This window comes from Callospermophilus lateralis, chromosome 14 (assembly GCF_048772815.1).
Source record: "Callospermophilus lateralis isolate mCalLat2 chromosome 14, mCalLat2.hap1, whole genome shotgun sequence".
NCBI classification, from domain to species: Eukaryota; Metazoa; Chordata; class Mammalia; order Rodentia; family Sciuridae; genus Callospermophilus; species Callospermophilus lateralis.
The window spans coordinates 74940027-74954535 of record NC_135318.1 but is presented as its reverse complement, the minus strand read 5'-3'; the positions used below and the strand labels follow the sequence as shown (position 1 = coordinate 74954535).

The following is a 14509-nucleotide window of genomic DNA, read 5'->3' as shown; positions in this document are numbered from 1 at the left end:
TGTGATTAGAGATACACTGACATTACCACTGTGAATAAGTTCTGAAGCTCAAAGTTTCTTCCTGCCCCCCCTCCACCCTGCGCGCACACACACATGCTCATGTGCACGAAAGGCTTCTCCATTCTCTCTTCTAACCAGAGTCAATCAGGGAAGAGATGTAGAGGTGATAGTTTTGGAAAGTTGACTTGAAAATTTAGAAACAGTTTTGTCAACAGGGGACACTGGAGTCTGAGGCAGGAGGATCGAAAGTCCAAGACCAGCCTGGGCAACTTAGCAAGATTCTGTCTCAAAATGGGGCATAGCAAAGGATGTAGCCAAGTGGTAGAGCATCCCTAGACTGTGCATTTGCTTGGGAATCTTTATTTTGTTCTGTTAGGCTTTAAATGAAAGCAAGTGTAAGCCTTCTTGGTTATCTGTAGAGATTACTATGCTCTTCTAGAAAAATATTTTCCCTCTGGTGGTGACATTTCTGTTGGGCTAGAGAACTTAGGCATGAAACCTCACCACTGCTAACATGACCCAGTAACTGATTTATAGGTCAGCTCTGCCCTTTAGTGGTGACTTTGCAACTTTAAATTCTTTTCAGATCATTTGACTCTTACTTTTGTCACTTTACATCCCATATTTTGTCAGTTCTAAGTGTTATTTTTGTGTTGTTGTTTTTTTCACATTCTAACATTCTCCACAATTGAAGCCCATGTTACAATTAGTGTGACGTGTTCATGAGAAATTTAAGGGTTTTATTTTGGTGATACACGTTGAACCCAGGGGCTTATATCCCCCAAACCTTTTAAAATTTTTGTTTTGAGACAGTATCTCACTTTATTGCCTAGGATGACCTCAAACCTGCAATCTAAGAAGCTGGGATAACCAGAGGGGACCACTGCAGTAAAACTAGCTTTATTTATTTTAATTTTTGTTGCAAAGCTGAGGATTGAACCCAGGACCTTGCCCTTGCTAGGCAAGAGCTGTACCTCTGAGCTGTATGCCCAGCTCCAGTAGCATATTTAATTGTCAGTGTATTTTTTTCTTAGTAGATACATAAAGTATTAATGCATCCTACAGTCAATGTGATCTAAATCAGTAAAACAAGGTAGGTTTGCGACATTTCAAATACTGTGCTCTCTGCTTATCAGGAAATTCCTCCTTATGAAACCAAAGGAGTAATGAGAGCCAGTTTTTCATCCAGAGAAGCAGATAATCACACAGCCTTCATCAGAATAAAGACCAATGCCTCTGACAGCACAGAGTTTATCATTCTTCCCGTGGAGGTTGAAGTTACAACAGGTTAGTGGAAAACAGAAAAATGGCACGTTCAATTGTTTTCTTTTTGTTACATCTTACTCTGGCAAAGTGAAAGGTAATTGTTTACTTTTTTTTTTCCCAAGCTCCTGGAATTTATTCCTCAACTGAAATGTTAGATTTTGGTACACTATGAACACAAGGTAAAATAATAATAATAATAATAATTCCTGAATGGGATTTAGTGCCTAATGGCTGTTCTGTACTTTGTAGTTCAGCTTTGAAAGTTATTTACCACTGAGTTGAGTGGTCTTGTAGAAAAAAAAAAAATCTCCTTTTGGGGACTCATAGCATTCACAAGTTTCATCTCATTCCTCTTGAGGGTAGCAGTGCTCACCAGCAGGAGAGCTAGGCAGGGCCTGCTGCAACCTCAGGATGGAAGACGGGTCTTACCCCGCTGCCTCACCCATGCTGTTATGCTGATTTTTTTTCCTAATAGTAAAATAAAGGAAGCCAAAAGATTTTTCTTCTGTATATTTGGTTAAATATGAGTTATTCAGTCTCATTGTAGTGATATAATGTTAAAAATTTATGAAATATGGTCAGAGAAAGACTTCAAATTTTAAAATTGAAAACAACCAAATAAATTTTTTTATTAAGTAAAAAAGAAGAGTACTTGTAATTGGGGATTTATTTGGATCATATGTAATTAAAATTTAGTTATTGATTGATTGAAGACCACATTTTTTAAAATTAGAGTTGCTTTTAATGTGATAATTTCCCATTGTACATTACTAATGTGCTTCATTATGCTTTGCTGGAAAACCAAAAGATTATTAGTATCTGAATCTAATAAAAATTATGTTCTAGATTTTGTTTTGTTTTGTTTTGATTTGCTTTTTTGTCTGGTTGTTTAAGAGGGGGCAGTTCTCGTAACACACAGGTCCATGTGATGATTGTTTTATTAACACGATTATCATTATAGTTTATATTCTAAAAGAGCTTTAGTTAGATGTCTCATATGGTGAGGATTCTTAACTTGCTCTGAAGCACTCTGTTTCTTTTCTTTTTAACAGATCTGCCAAAAGTTTTAAATCTTCATTTATTAAATTCAGGAACAAAAGATGTACCAATAACAGTAAGTTTTTACTTCTTAGTTTATATATTCTTTGTTTTAAACACCTGACAGGGTTAAACATAATTAAGTCCCTGCTCAAAGGAATCCTCTTTTGTGGTGGCCTGGTGACTGCTAGAAAGGTGATCTGCCTCTGATGTCCCAGGCCAGAAGGAGGCTGGGAAGGTGGAAGGTGGCCATCTTGTCCAAGCCGGACTCCCCAGCCTCCTGTTCATTCAGAACTGTAGAAAAGGCCTGTGGACTGAAATCATGGATCTGTGTTCATGCAGAGGGAAGGCAGGTTGCAAGCATTCCATTAGTTTTGGTTGTTGGACTTGCGATCTTGGGGAGTAACTAGGGGCAGGGGAGATTCAGGTTAGTAGGAAAGAGCAATGAAGCAGAGAGGTGATGTAGGTAATGGTAGAGTGCTGTCCACGTCAGCCATAGCCACCCTTCCCAACTCACAGCCATTGCACACCATAAACCAGGGTCCTCTCTTCCCTCCACACACATGCACAGAACAGGTGACTTTATGCCTTCTAATGGAATTGGGGTGCATGCCATGGGACAGGTTTTAGCCAGAAGGAAACAGAGGCACCAAATTTTGCTGTAGCTCATGGCCTCTCTCCCTGAGAAGGTCCCCAAGACACATAGGGAATAGTGGAGAAGGAAAGCCGAGCAGTGTTGTTATGACTTGTGTTGAAGCTCAAAACCTAAATTCAGAAAACTCTGTTTAAAAGATTGGTCTCGTGGGCTTGATACTTAAGTGACTTTGTCCATCCACATCAACCACAGGGTAAGCCGCCACAGTGGAAGCCGAGTGCAGAACTTCTTAAGGATTTTCCTGTTCATTTCCACTTTTTCTATATAATATACCTTACTCAGAGACTGCATTTTAGAAGGGCTCCTCCTACCTTCTTCCATTTCACAAATATTTACAATTTTTAGGATCAGCTAGACAGTACTTAAATGCTAGGTTTATTTCTATTTTCATTTAATTCCCCTTAAGGGAATTCTGTCCTTGTTTAAATACTGTAGTCTTTTTAAATATAGAATTATTAATGCAGGTGATTCCAAATATAAGTTCCTCACCTGTTACTGAACAGGATGCCCACTTTAAGTTCTCCTAACATCTGTAATAACACCTCTGAAAAAGTGGGTTTCCTCAATATTTCCAAATCATTGATGCTGTCTGAGTGACAAGATAAGTTTGCCTGACATGTCTTAGAAGGAATGTTTGCATGAGGTTTCCTTGCTAATTGGTACACAGAAGTCACAGATTGACTTATTAGTTTTGCCAGTGTCAGCTTGGTATATGTTTTAGTGAGTTTGTACACAGATTGTTCAAAGCACAGTTGTTGTATACTGAAAGGTTATTGTTCTTGTTTGCTCACATGCTTTTTTTGTAAGTCATTTCAGAATGTCCTGGACTCTTGAGACTCACTTGAGAGTTACTGATCTTTAAATGGGTCTGAATATCGTGAGAAAAGGCAGAGACTATATTTAGAGCCTCTACAAACTGCCTCTCCTGGGAATCTTGCCATGTTTTCTCCACTTCTTGATCATCTTTGAGTAAGCAGCAGTTAGTGACTGACGCTAACACAGGTTGTTATTACGAATTTGTGTATTACAAGGGAATGCTTTTGTATTGTTTTTTCACAGTAAGCCACCAGAGTAAACCCACTACTTACAGATTTGGATGTTTTGTTTTGCTTTGGTTTTGTTCCTTAGAAAATGGGTTTTAACTGATTACAGTTTGTTTTTAATGATAATGATAATGAATAAACAATTGAAGCCATTTGTATAAACATGAGTTGCCCTTGAATGCTTATTAGTGTACTCTATTTTAAGGTAATAATAACAATGCATGTAAAATTCACCTCTGTTATGGAAAATCTTAAAATAGTGTGTTTTATGTGAGAAAAACATTTTCATCAACTCTTCCAAGCTTTTCCTACTTACAGTGACTGTGTTTTAGCAAAACCATTACTTAGTTATTTCTGGCATGGTTTTGCACCGTCTGTAACATTCAAAAAGGGCTGTGGATGTTACTGACCGATTGCCATTGCAGCATGATGGTTCCACTGCAGTTTTGAGGTCCATAGCCCAGGTGAGGGAATGAGGAGCCAGACCTGCAGGATTCCTCCAGGAACAGCAAAGCTGCTCACCAAGGTCACCTCTAACCAACCTTGACCTCAAGTTGGCAAAATTAATTGAATCACAAAGTTTTTGTAGATAAGTAGAAAATATTTGCCCCAGCCCCCTTGGCTGTTTGGACAGGGAAGGAAGTGGTCTGAGCACATGGCAGTCTCCTCAGGCTGGCGCTTCTGGCACCAGGGGATTGCACGGGGCCTGTCTGCCCCTTTCTCTTGGAAGTGTTAGTGTGGTGGAGTAGCAGAGTGAAGCTTCCTCCCATTTGTAGTTTATCTTACAGTTCAGACTGCTCGTATCCTCCCAGGAATGAGGAGATTTGTATTTAAAATGGTTGCTAACAACAGCAAACTTATTAATAAATTAAAGATATTGTTATGAATGAATCGTTCAACTCCTGCCCTAGTCTGAGTTTCAAAGGCAAATGAGAAGCCTTCTCAGAGCAGAAGAGGAGAGTTAAGATGTCAAGTCCTGGCCAGAAGCTGAGAACTCCTGCACAGGCAAGGGTAGAGCCACTCAGGACACCCTGCTGCACAAAGTGACACAGGAGCAGTAATCACTGTGGAATCACCTGGAATCCCTGTGATGGCAGACTGTGGCAAAAAGGACAGGTCTCTTTCTCCACACTCCTTAGATGCTTATTGTGCCTTCAGGGGACTATCCTTTGATGTTCAGGGCAGGCCGACTTCTCCTTAGTAAGTGAGCTGAGAAGGGTGGGCAGGGGCCATGGGAAAGACCTGGTGACCTGCTGGACCTGCCTGCACCTGCAGTTTTCAGGTTCACCTGTGAGTTTCCCAAAAAAGAACAGCTTTCTTCCTGATGGCCTTTGACATCAAGTTCATTAATCCCCTAAGCAAATACCTAGAGCCCAAAGAGGAAGTTTTTTTGTTTTGTTTTGTTTTGTGTTGGGGGGAGGGATGTTTGTTTTGTCATACTAGGGATTGAACCCAGGGCTCTGCGCACTCTAAGCAAGGTTGTGAAGGAAGAATTTCGATCAAGGCTTGTGTGCAAGACCACCAGGTTCATGAATATGTTTGTGCAACAGGACATCAGGCAAGGGGCCCAGGGCCAGTGAGGAAACCTGGTTTGGTTCTGCCTGATGGTGCCCACCTATGGAACGGTCTCTTCATGTGGCAAGGTGCTCTTCATCAGTAAAACAGAGAAGGGGTGGAAAGTTTAAAGTCACTTCCAACTGGAAGACTTTTTGTCAATGAGGATGATCAAAATAACTACTATAAAATCCTCTTAAAATATAAGTTTTTACTGGTGTTTTGCTACTTTAGGTTTAGTTTTTTTGAAAAGAAAGGTCTGGTTTTCTAAGTCTCAATATTCCTGTTGTCTGGTAGCCCAGCCCTGCCCTTCGGCAGCAGAGGGCCTCAGCCACACGGCGGGCCCTGGAGAGGAAGAGAAGATGCCCGAGCAGTTGGGTGTGCCTTCTGCACACGGGGCACCAGCTACTTGCTCACGCTCATTCATCTTTAGACAGTTGGATGTTTCGTTTGTGCCGTGGATTTTCTTAAGAGGGACCCTATCACAAGTTATTTCTGTGTTACCTTCTCTGATATACAAATTAAGCCTTCATTTGAGAAATAAATACTTTTAGTTTACATACTCAGACCCAGTGTTTGAGTTTGTCTTTGGATTCTTCCATTTACTCACGTGTCATGCTTTTTTTCTTCAGGTCATCAGATTGTTTCATAAAGTTGCTACTGTTACCAGTTTGGTCTAATCCACTTAAAGGGTCTGCAGAGGTTAAACTTCAGATTTCGATTCTGCTTTACTTTTCTAGCGTATGTTCCAGTATAGAGCAATGTATTAGACCAAACTAATACCGTATGTGTTCTGTTATTTTTCCTTACAGAGTGTTCGCCCTACACCACAAAATGATGCCGTAACAGTACATTTTAAACCAGTTACATTAAAAGCTTCTGAAAGTAAATACACCAAGGTTGCAAGCATTAGTTTTGATGGTAAGCATTTACTTTTTTCTCTTTAATAATGGTGGTACTTTGATAAACTAGAAAGCATATGTGTTGACATGTTAATATAGAAATCCAGTCTGTTTTAATAGACGGATTTTAAATGATTGCTTGTTTTTTCTTAAATCATTATGAACTCTCATCTGATTAATTCACAAAAGAAAATGCCATAACTCCATAAAGCTAAGTCAGTATTAGCAATAGAAAAACATTGGCAAATACATTAGGATTGGCATATTTCATAAGAGGCTAATCAGGTATATCTATTATAATGTGACTTAATTATGATGCCATTTATTTTTGTCATTAAGGGATAAGTATTTAAATTTCTGAAGCATGTTTAAATTTGAGAGCAAAATGTTCTTTGTAACATTTTTATATGTTAGCTTTTATAAACAAAGCAAATAGTCCTGCTGAAGCTAGGATAAAAGTCTCTATGGTAGAATCATCAAATTAGCTATTATTTCAAACATGGAATATGTTTTGTCATTTGAAATATTAACTCAACCTAGACTTTCACATTTTACAGCATTTTTAAATTCAGTCTTGCCTACTCTACTAGCCATATATTGAGTTTGCTATCACAGAATATTTTAAATAGTGATTTCATGCTGCTGAACTATATTTGTAGTTTTTAAGAATTAAAACTCGGGACATAGCTCAGTTGGTAGAGTGCTTGCCTAGCAAGCACAAGGCCCTAGGTTCAATCCTGGTCACTCACACACACACACACACACACACACACACACACACACACCAAAAAAAAAAAAAAACTGTGGACAGGGTTTTCTCCCAGGACCCATGTGAGTGAGAGCCATCAGCTTCAGCTTTGGCCTTGGGATGAAGCCATGTCTGCTCAGGTCCTGTTGGATGAGAATAGTTGGTCAGCAGGGTCTCAGGGCCTGGCATGTTCTGCACAGTGTCTGTGAGACCACCAGGTCCGTTTCTCACCCGCTGAAAGTTCCAGGGAGGATCTGGAGCAAGGACATAGGCTGCACACTCCTGCAGAACTTATCCCTCAGCTCAGTGAGAACCCCAGGGATCCAGATTAAATAGGATCCTAACATCCATAGCACACATCAGGAGGCAGCAGCAAGGGAGGTGTAGGTGCCTCACTGGCAAGTCTGTGGTAAGTGGTCTTCTGTCTGCAGAAGACATAGGCTTTGCAGAGAAAAGAGTGGTATGTAGTAATTTTGGAGCCCTGAGAACACAGAGAATCTGCTCTTGTCATAAGCCCAAGGAAAAGGGGAGTGCATGCTGGCCACAGTCCTGCCACGTGGTTCTCCTCAGTTTGGCTGGCAAGGGCGAAGAGTTCCCTCTCCAGTGCCTTCTTGACCCCCCAGCAGATGTTTGCATTAAATGCAATGTCCTTAGTGTTGGCTCTTCGGACATCACAGACTTGTTTCTTCTCTGTTTGGACTTTGCTGTGTTGTTTTTTTGTAGTCCTGGGATTGGAGCTTGGGGTTCCTCCGAGCTAGGCACATGCTGCACCAGGCATCATCCCAGCCCTAAAGTTTCTTAAAGAAATCATGTAAAGTCATATACAAAGGGAAAGGATCTTTAAAAACAAATGCTTTTCTTAAAAGTGGTTTTCAATATGATGGGAAAAGACCAGGTCCCAACCCAGAATACTTCTGTGAGACTGCTGTGGAAGTCTGTCAGGGAATGTGTTTTATTTAATGTTTAACATTTTCAAAATGAGCATTATATGTGTGACCTCTACAGTGTTCACTTATCAAGCATCTTGCTCATCAAAAGTCACTTTTAGGGCTGGGCATGGTGGTGTATGCCTGTAATACCAGTGGCACAGGAGGCAGAGGCAGGAGGGTCCTGAGTTCAGAACCAGCCTTAGCAATTTAGTGAGGCGCTAAGCAACTCAGTGAGACCCTACCTCTAATAAAATACAAAGTAGGGCTGGGGATGGGGCTCAGTGGTCAAATGCTCCTGAGTTACTTCCTGAGTACCCCCAAAAAAGTCACTCATAGGATTTTTTAACTGAATTTTCTTGAGATTTTTGACCACTTGTAATGACATGACACTCTGAAATGCCTAATGGTCCTTGTAATCAGCCTAATATCTGAACAAATAATGAAAAATTTAAAACATCCCGAAATGCCCACCTAGCCAACAGCAGTAAGAGGCTTAATGGAAATTTAAAAAATCTAGAGTCACCATCCATCAAATACCCCTTCTTTGTTCTTTATTTTGTCTGAAGTTGTTGACACATTGCCACACTCATAGACAGACACATTCTTCTCAGGGTGGAAGTGTGCCTGGAGGACTTTAAAGGGCAGAAGGTTAAACATCACATGCTTTGTATGCTTTGAAAGGAACATCTTCGGGTACCCACATTGAGTCCACTGTCTGATTCCAGGTCAAACTATTCAAAACTGCCACAGAACCTACAGGTATCACTTCATCAGTGAGGAGAGTGTGAGAATGTGAACCCATGGGAGAGGGTTTGTCTCCACTTCTGCTCCTCGAGGGCTGGCTGATGCGGGGAGTCAGAGCTCTCCTCTTAACCTTTGCTTGCACCCCGCTGCTTAGTTGGTTTTTATAGCAGGACTCTAGCCACATGGGTCCTGCCCATTCTCTCTTAGAATAGCTGTAAACCATCAGTTCTTAGTAGGTGACTCTTGGTGACACCTAGAGACATTTTGGGTTGTCTCAACTGAAGGGGTGCAACTGACATCCAGCAGGTAGAGGCCCTGCATGCCGATGGATATCCTTCAGAGCACCAGGCAGCACCACAGCGAAGAGCGAGAATGATCCTAGTGCGGCACCTGAGAGGCACTGTCCTGGGAGGAGGGCCAGGCCTATGGCTGCAGAGAAGTGGCACAGACCGCGCTTTTCCACAGTAGCATGTTCACTTGCTAATTCTTGGTCTCCTTAGCTCATTACCAGAAAAAAAGAGAACAAGAACATTTTCCCTGTTTTATTTGAAAAAAAATGTGATTGTTTAAACGGATTCTGTTTGGCAATTTGAAAGCTCACTTTTTTCCTCCCCAGTTTGTCAGTCTACATAAAATCGCTCATACTCTGATAGTTAAGAGGTGACAGATTATTTCTTATGCTTCCTTTTAGCTTCAAGGGCAAAAAAAACCATCTCAATTTTCTGGGAGAATAACTGTTAAAGCCAAGGAAAAGAGTTATTCTAAACTTGAAATACCATATCAAGCAGAAGTTTTAGATGGGTGAGAATCTAGAGTCTCTCTAAACTTATGAAATACTGTATCAAACAGAAGTTCTAGATGGTTGGGTTTCTTTTAAAAATAAGCTTTATAACTTGTTGCTAATCAGCACATTCTGTTTTCCTACTAAGTAACCTTAGCAAAAATCATACCCAGATTCTTTGTTGAAAAGAACAACTTCAGCTGTAAAAGAGAACCTTCTATATTTTATTTATTACTTTCTTACAAGAAAAAGATAAGTGGGATAATGTGGTTTTATTCAGAGGAAGGTTCAGTGATGCAAAAATGAATCTGTGGGATTTTTCAATATTTAAATTATTTGAACCATATTCTTCTGTCATTCCTTTTGTAACATATTACAGAAGTATTACAGTACTTGAAACAATCATTTATGTTTCTTTATAAACTCATAAGTACTTCTAGAACTGTAACCTTTTATAAATGGACAGTAACGTGTAATTCATTTTTTTATTAACTGCAACCAAGTTCAATATACAGCTTATAGTTGTTCATTTTAACAAAGCTGATTGCAATTTCAGTGATAAACATGATTTTTTTCAAAGTAGATTAAAGCCTTTTGGTACATTTTTGATTCTTACTGTTTGATTGATATGATTCATTAAAGAATAGTTCTTTTTATTACATTACAATATTTTGCAAGCCAATTTGTTTTAAATCATGTGGCGAGTCATTAAATAACATGCAGTCCTTAATACTAAATGTAAATTACTACTCACAACAAACGAACTTAGATTTTAAATTAACACATGGAAATGAAAATGATTTATTTTTGTTTCTGTTTTCCTCACACAGCTATTTGGGATTTGATCATGCTGCAATGTTATTTCACATCCGAGACAGTCCTGCTGACCCTGTGGAGAGGCCAGTCTACCTTACTAACACTTTCAGTTTTGCGATCCTCATACATGATGTGCTGCTGCCAGAAGAAGCCAAAACAATGTTTAAAGTACGTCCAGGACTCTTCAGGCTTTTATCTTGCTGCTCTGGCAAGTAGATGATTCTAACACTTCTGTTTTTTTCCTCTTCCCTCATTTCCTAGGTTCACAACTTCAGCAAACCAGTCTTAATTCTTCCTAATGTATCAGGATACATTTTTACCCTGGATTTTATGCCATCCACATCATCCATGCACATATATAACAACATTTTACTTATTACCAATGCTTCTATATTTCATTTACCTCTGCGGGTTTACACAGGCTTTTTAGATATAAGTATGTTATTGACCTTTAAAATATAAACTTCCCAGCTGTCATTTGTGTTTTCAGATCTCATTAGGCATTTGTGTTGCATTCTCTTAGGTTTTGCTATTATCTGTGCTCTATAATTTCTTTCTAGTCAGTATAGAACAGTACAGTATTAGGAGCCTCCACTGCCTTTATCCACAGAGGATGTGTTCCAAGACCCTCAGGGAATGCATGAAGCCAAGGATGGCATTGAATCCCATATTGTCATCCTTCAGTATCTGATGGGGGAGTGGTCCCAGAATCCCTTGAAGATAACAAACTTCACAGATGCTAAAGTCCCTTATGTAAAATGGCATAATACTTGTGCAAAACCTGTGAAGTTCCTGGATGTGAAACCCATAAACTGGGAGAGCCAGTTATATATGCTGTGTTTTCTTACATATATACACACACAAACACACATGCACGTGGTTACGTTTAATTTATGGATTAGGTACAGTTAAGAGAGAGTAAAAAGAATAACAAATAGTAAAATAGAATTTTTCAAAACAATATGCTGTGATTAAAAGCATTATTTTGACTTTTTCACTTGAGAGAAGCACCCTACAGCTTCTCTTGGTATATCTGAAATGCTGCCATCACTGTTGTTGTCACCACCCTTGCACTTTGGGTCTCTAAGTACAATAAGGTCTTTGAAAACAGTGTAACACCAAAACAGTTGATTTGATAACCAGGACAGTGAAGTGACTAATAGATCACATATACAGCATGGATACGCTGGACAGAGGGATCGCTCACGCCCAGACAAGCCAGCACAGGATTTCATTGCACTACTTAGAACAGTACATAGTTGAAAACTTAGAAATTGTTTCTTTCTGGAATTTTTAAAAAAATATTTTTGGATTACAGTTGACTACTCTCTCCCCATAATATAGTTGATCCCTCTAGTCATAATGTCCACTTAGATCTTTTCCACATGCTGCTTTCTCTCAATTTTGCTTTTAAATCATTGTAATGGTAGGGATTCTAAAAAGGAACTAAATGGAAGAAAAATACTAGGTAGGAAACAATAGTACAAGAAGGGCTAAGATTTACGTTTGTAGGGAAAAGATGACTAAAAGTCAGGAAATACCAGGACAAAGGAAAGAACAAGAGAGTAAAGAAAATAAGATGGTGAAGGCATAGCATCAGGAGAGTAGTGGAATAAAACAGAAGGACAGAACAGAGCTCTTCCAACACAGGAAACAGAACAAAAAAATCAAAGCTGTCTTGAGCATGAGCAAGGAAAGAAAGAAGTCTAAATAAGAGGTGACACTGCTAGGAAGGATACAAACAAAGGAGGTCGTCCAGCAGCCTGTCCTCCCAGAAGTCAGTAGCCTCTGGGAGGGGAGGCTACTGGACGTCTCCCCTTTGTTTGTATGTGATTCCTTCAGTGACTGTTGGAATGATTACCTACTTGTAGTCACAGTGCCTACTGAGACCACAGACTTTTTGCCTCGTCCCCAGGGGCTGCACTTGACCTCTCCTGGCCCTTGAGCTTCTGAACATATTAGACACTGTAGTATGTCTTATACAGTCACTTCCTGTTGGTAACATTCTATTGCATAAGCATGGTTTTGTGTTTAATCCAGTTTTTTCATTACTTTCCAGTACTTTATATTGCCACCCCAAAATAGAAGAACGCTTCATAGATTTTGGAGTTCTGAGTGCTACAGAGCAAGTAATATTTTATTTGCACTTATAAACAGCAATCCAATTGAGGTAAAAAAATTGTCTTTATTTGAAATCAGATTTAAGGATTTTATGCTTATATTGAAATAATCACTTTCGTATTTTCTTTTTTAAGCTGGTTATAAAAAGTTGGCATATCATAGGAGATGGTTTTTCCATAGAACTTGTAGCTACAGAAAGAGGCAATAGAACTACAATAATTTCAAACCTTCCAGAGTTGGAAAAATCCTCTTTATCAGACCAGTCATCATAAGTAAGCCTTCTTCTTATTTCCTTAAACTAAAGTGGATGTCTAAACCACGGATAAAGACCATTGCTATGTCACATACCTCAACTAATAATTTTACAGCATTGGTTATTTGACATTGAAAGGCCCTGGTAGGTAATCTGCTTCAGCCCGTCCCTGTTCTGATGAGGGCACTGAATCCCAAAGGGGTTGAGCTCTACCTTGTCATACAAACTTGTAGAGCAAGCAAAATTTATCTTTCTATAATACAGGTGTCATTACAGGAGACATCCTCATGGGTTCTAAACTAACCCTTTGTCAAATTTACCGGGGGAGAGCCCTGAATGTTGAAAGAGGTATCTTCAATTAGCAGTGTTTCTGCCCAGACTAGAAGGGAGTAGCTATGAGGCAGACATTGTTTGGTCCCTCTGAGAATCTTCCCTTGACTTTTTTTCTGCATCATAAGCATGTGCAGCTCTAAACAAGAAAACCAGTCTCACCCTCACCACTGCTGAAAAGGGGACCTGGAGTTTGTGCCTATTGATAAAAGAATCAGTAGAATCACCTTCTGTGAGAAGGAGCCTCAGGTACTTTATGTGCAGGCTGGAATAGAAGTTCTTGGGGGCACTTTTACAAAAGGAAAGTTTAATGTCCTTTTGCACAGAGTTGTTGATGTACTTCCTTGGGATGCCTTGGGCTTGGTGTTGATTTGACCCAGTCTCAGCAGCTGTGAAGACATTGCAGAGCTGCATTCAGAACCTGAACCTGAATCCACCTCTGCCCTTCACTAATGTGATGGAAGGGATCGTGGAAGGCTGGGTCCTTCTGCTCCAGCCCTCACCCCCTCTGGCCTTACAGGAACAGAGGTGCTGAAGGAGGAACTCTCTGAGAAAAAGGACCACACCTGCCCTGGGTGGCAGCCGTGTCCTCAGTGGCCCATGCAATAAGTGTGGTAGATGGACGTTAAAGGATGGGTGTTATTGTGGGGTGTTGTACAGGGAGGTCTGGTCGTCCAGTGTGACTGGTGTATGTGAGGACTAGAGGTCAGCTGATTCCCCACAGCTTCCTGTCCACTTCCATAGAAACTTGAATTTGTAGGGCTAATGAGTGATGTCATTTTTACTACATGCAGGTAATATTAGCCTCAGGCTATTTTGCAGTCTTCAGAGTCAAACTTACTGCAAAAAAACTGTAAGGGATTCATGATGGAGCCATACAGATCACAACAGACTATGAGGTAAGGGTTTTGTGGGGGGTCACGGCAGTGGGGGTTTTCTGAATAATCCAGTCCCTTTTTATTTTCTATGTTTATTTTTAACTCATGTAAGAAATATATTTATGAGACTTTTTATTTTTATAGAAACAGAGAACTAAATTTTACTCAGAGTTTTATCAGTTTTGTGTCCATAAAACTGAGCTTTTATAGACACGGCTGCCACCCAAGGCAGGTGTGGTCCTCTTGCTCAGAGCCCTTCCTTCAGAACCTCTGTTTCTATATGGCCAGAGCTGGTGAGGGCTGGAGCAGAGGGACCCAGGCTTCCAGCAACCTTCTCAAAAATGGAGCTTTTCAGAATTATCTGTAGAAGATGGATTTATTTGCTCCTAGTTTTCTAATGAAACCCAAAGCTCATAACCAAAAAAGAAACTTTAGAAAAGTGTCCTTGACA

At 40.0% G+C, this 14509-nt stretch overlaps 1 protein-coding gene across 1 annotated transcript in view; it reads left to right on the top strand.

Moving 5' to 3' along the window:
• The window catches only part of LOC143380027 (transmembrane protein 131-like), a 152403-nt gene that overhangs the window by 54311 nt on the left and 83583 nt on the right, over nucleotides 1-14509 (top strand). Inside the window, 12 exon segments of the mRNA XM_077105160.1 lie at nucleotides 1137-1287; nucleotides 1389-1445; nucleotides 2319-2380; nucleotides 6369-6477; nucleotides 6888-6893; nucleotides 9578-9680; nucleotides 10491-10644; nucleotides 10738-10916; nucleotides 12536-12600; nucleotides 12603-12646; nucleotides 12732-12869; nucleotides 13975-14079. Coding sequence (XP_076961275.1) covers nucleotides 1137-1287; nucleotides 1389-1445; nucleotides 2319-2380; nucleotides 6369-6477; nucleotides 6888-6893; nucleotides 9578-9680; nucleotides 10491-10644; nucleotides 10738-10916; nucleotides 12536-12600; nucleotides 12603-12646; nucleotides 12732-12869; nucleotides 13975-14079 — 1173 coding nt within the window.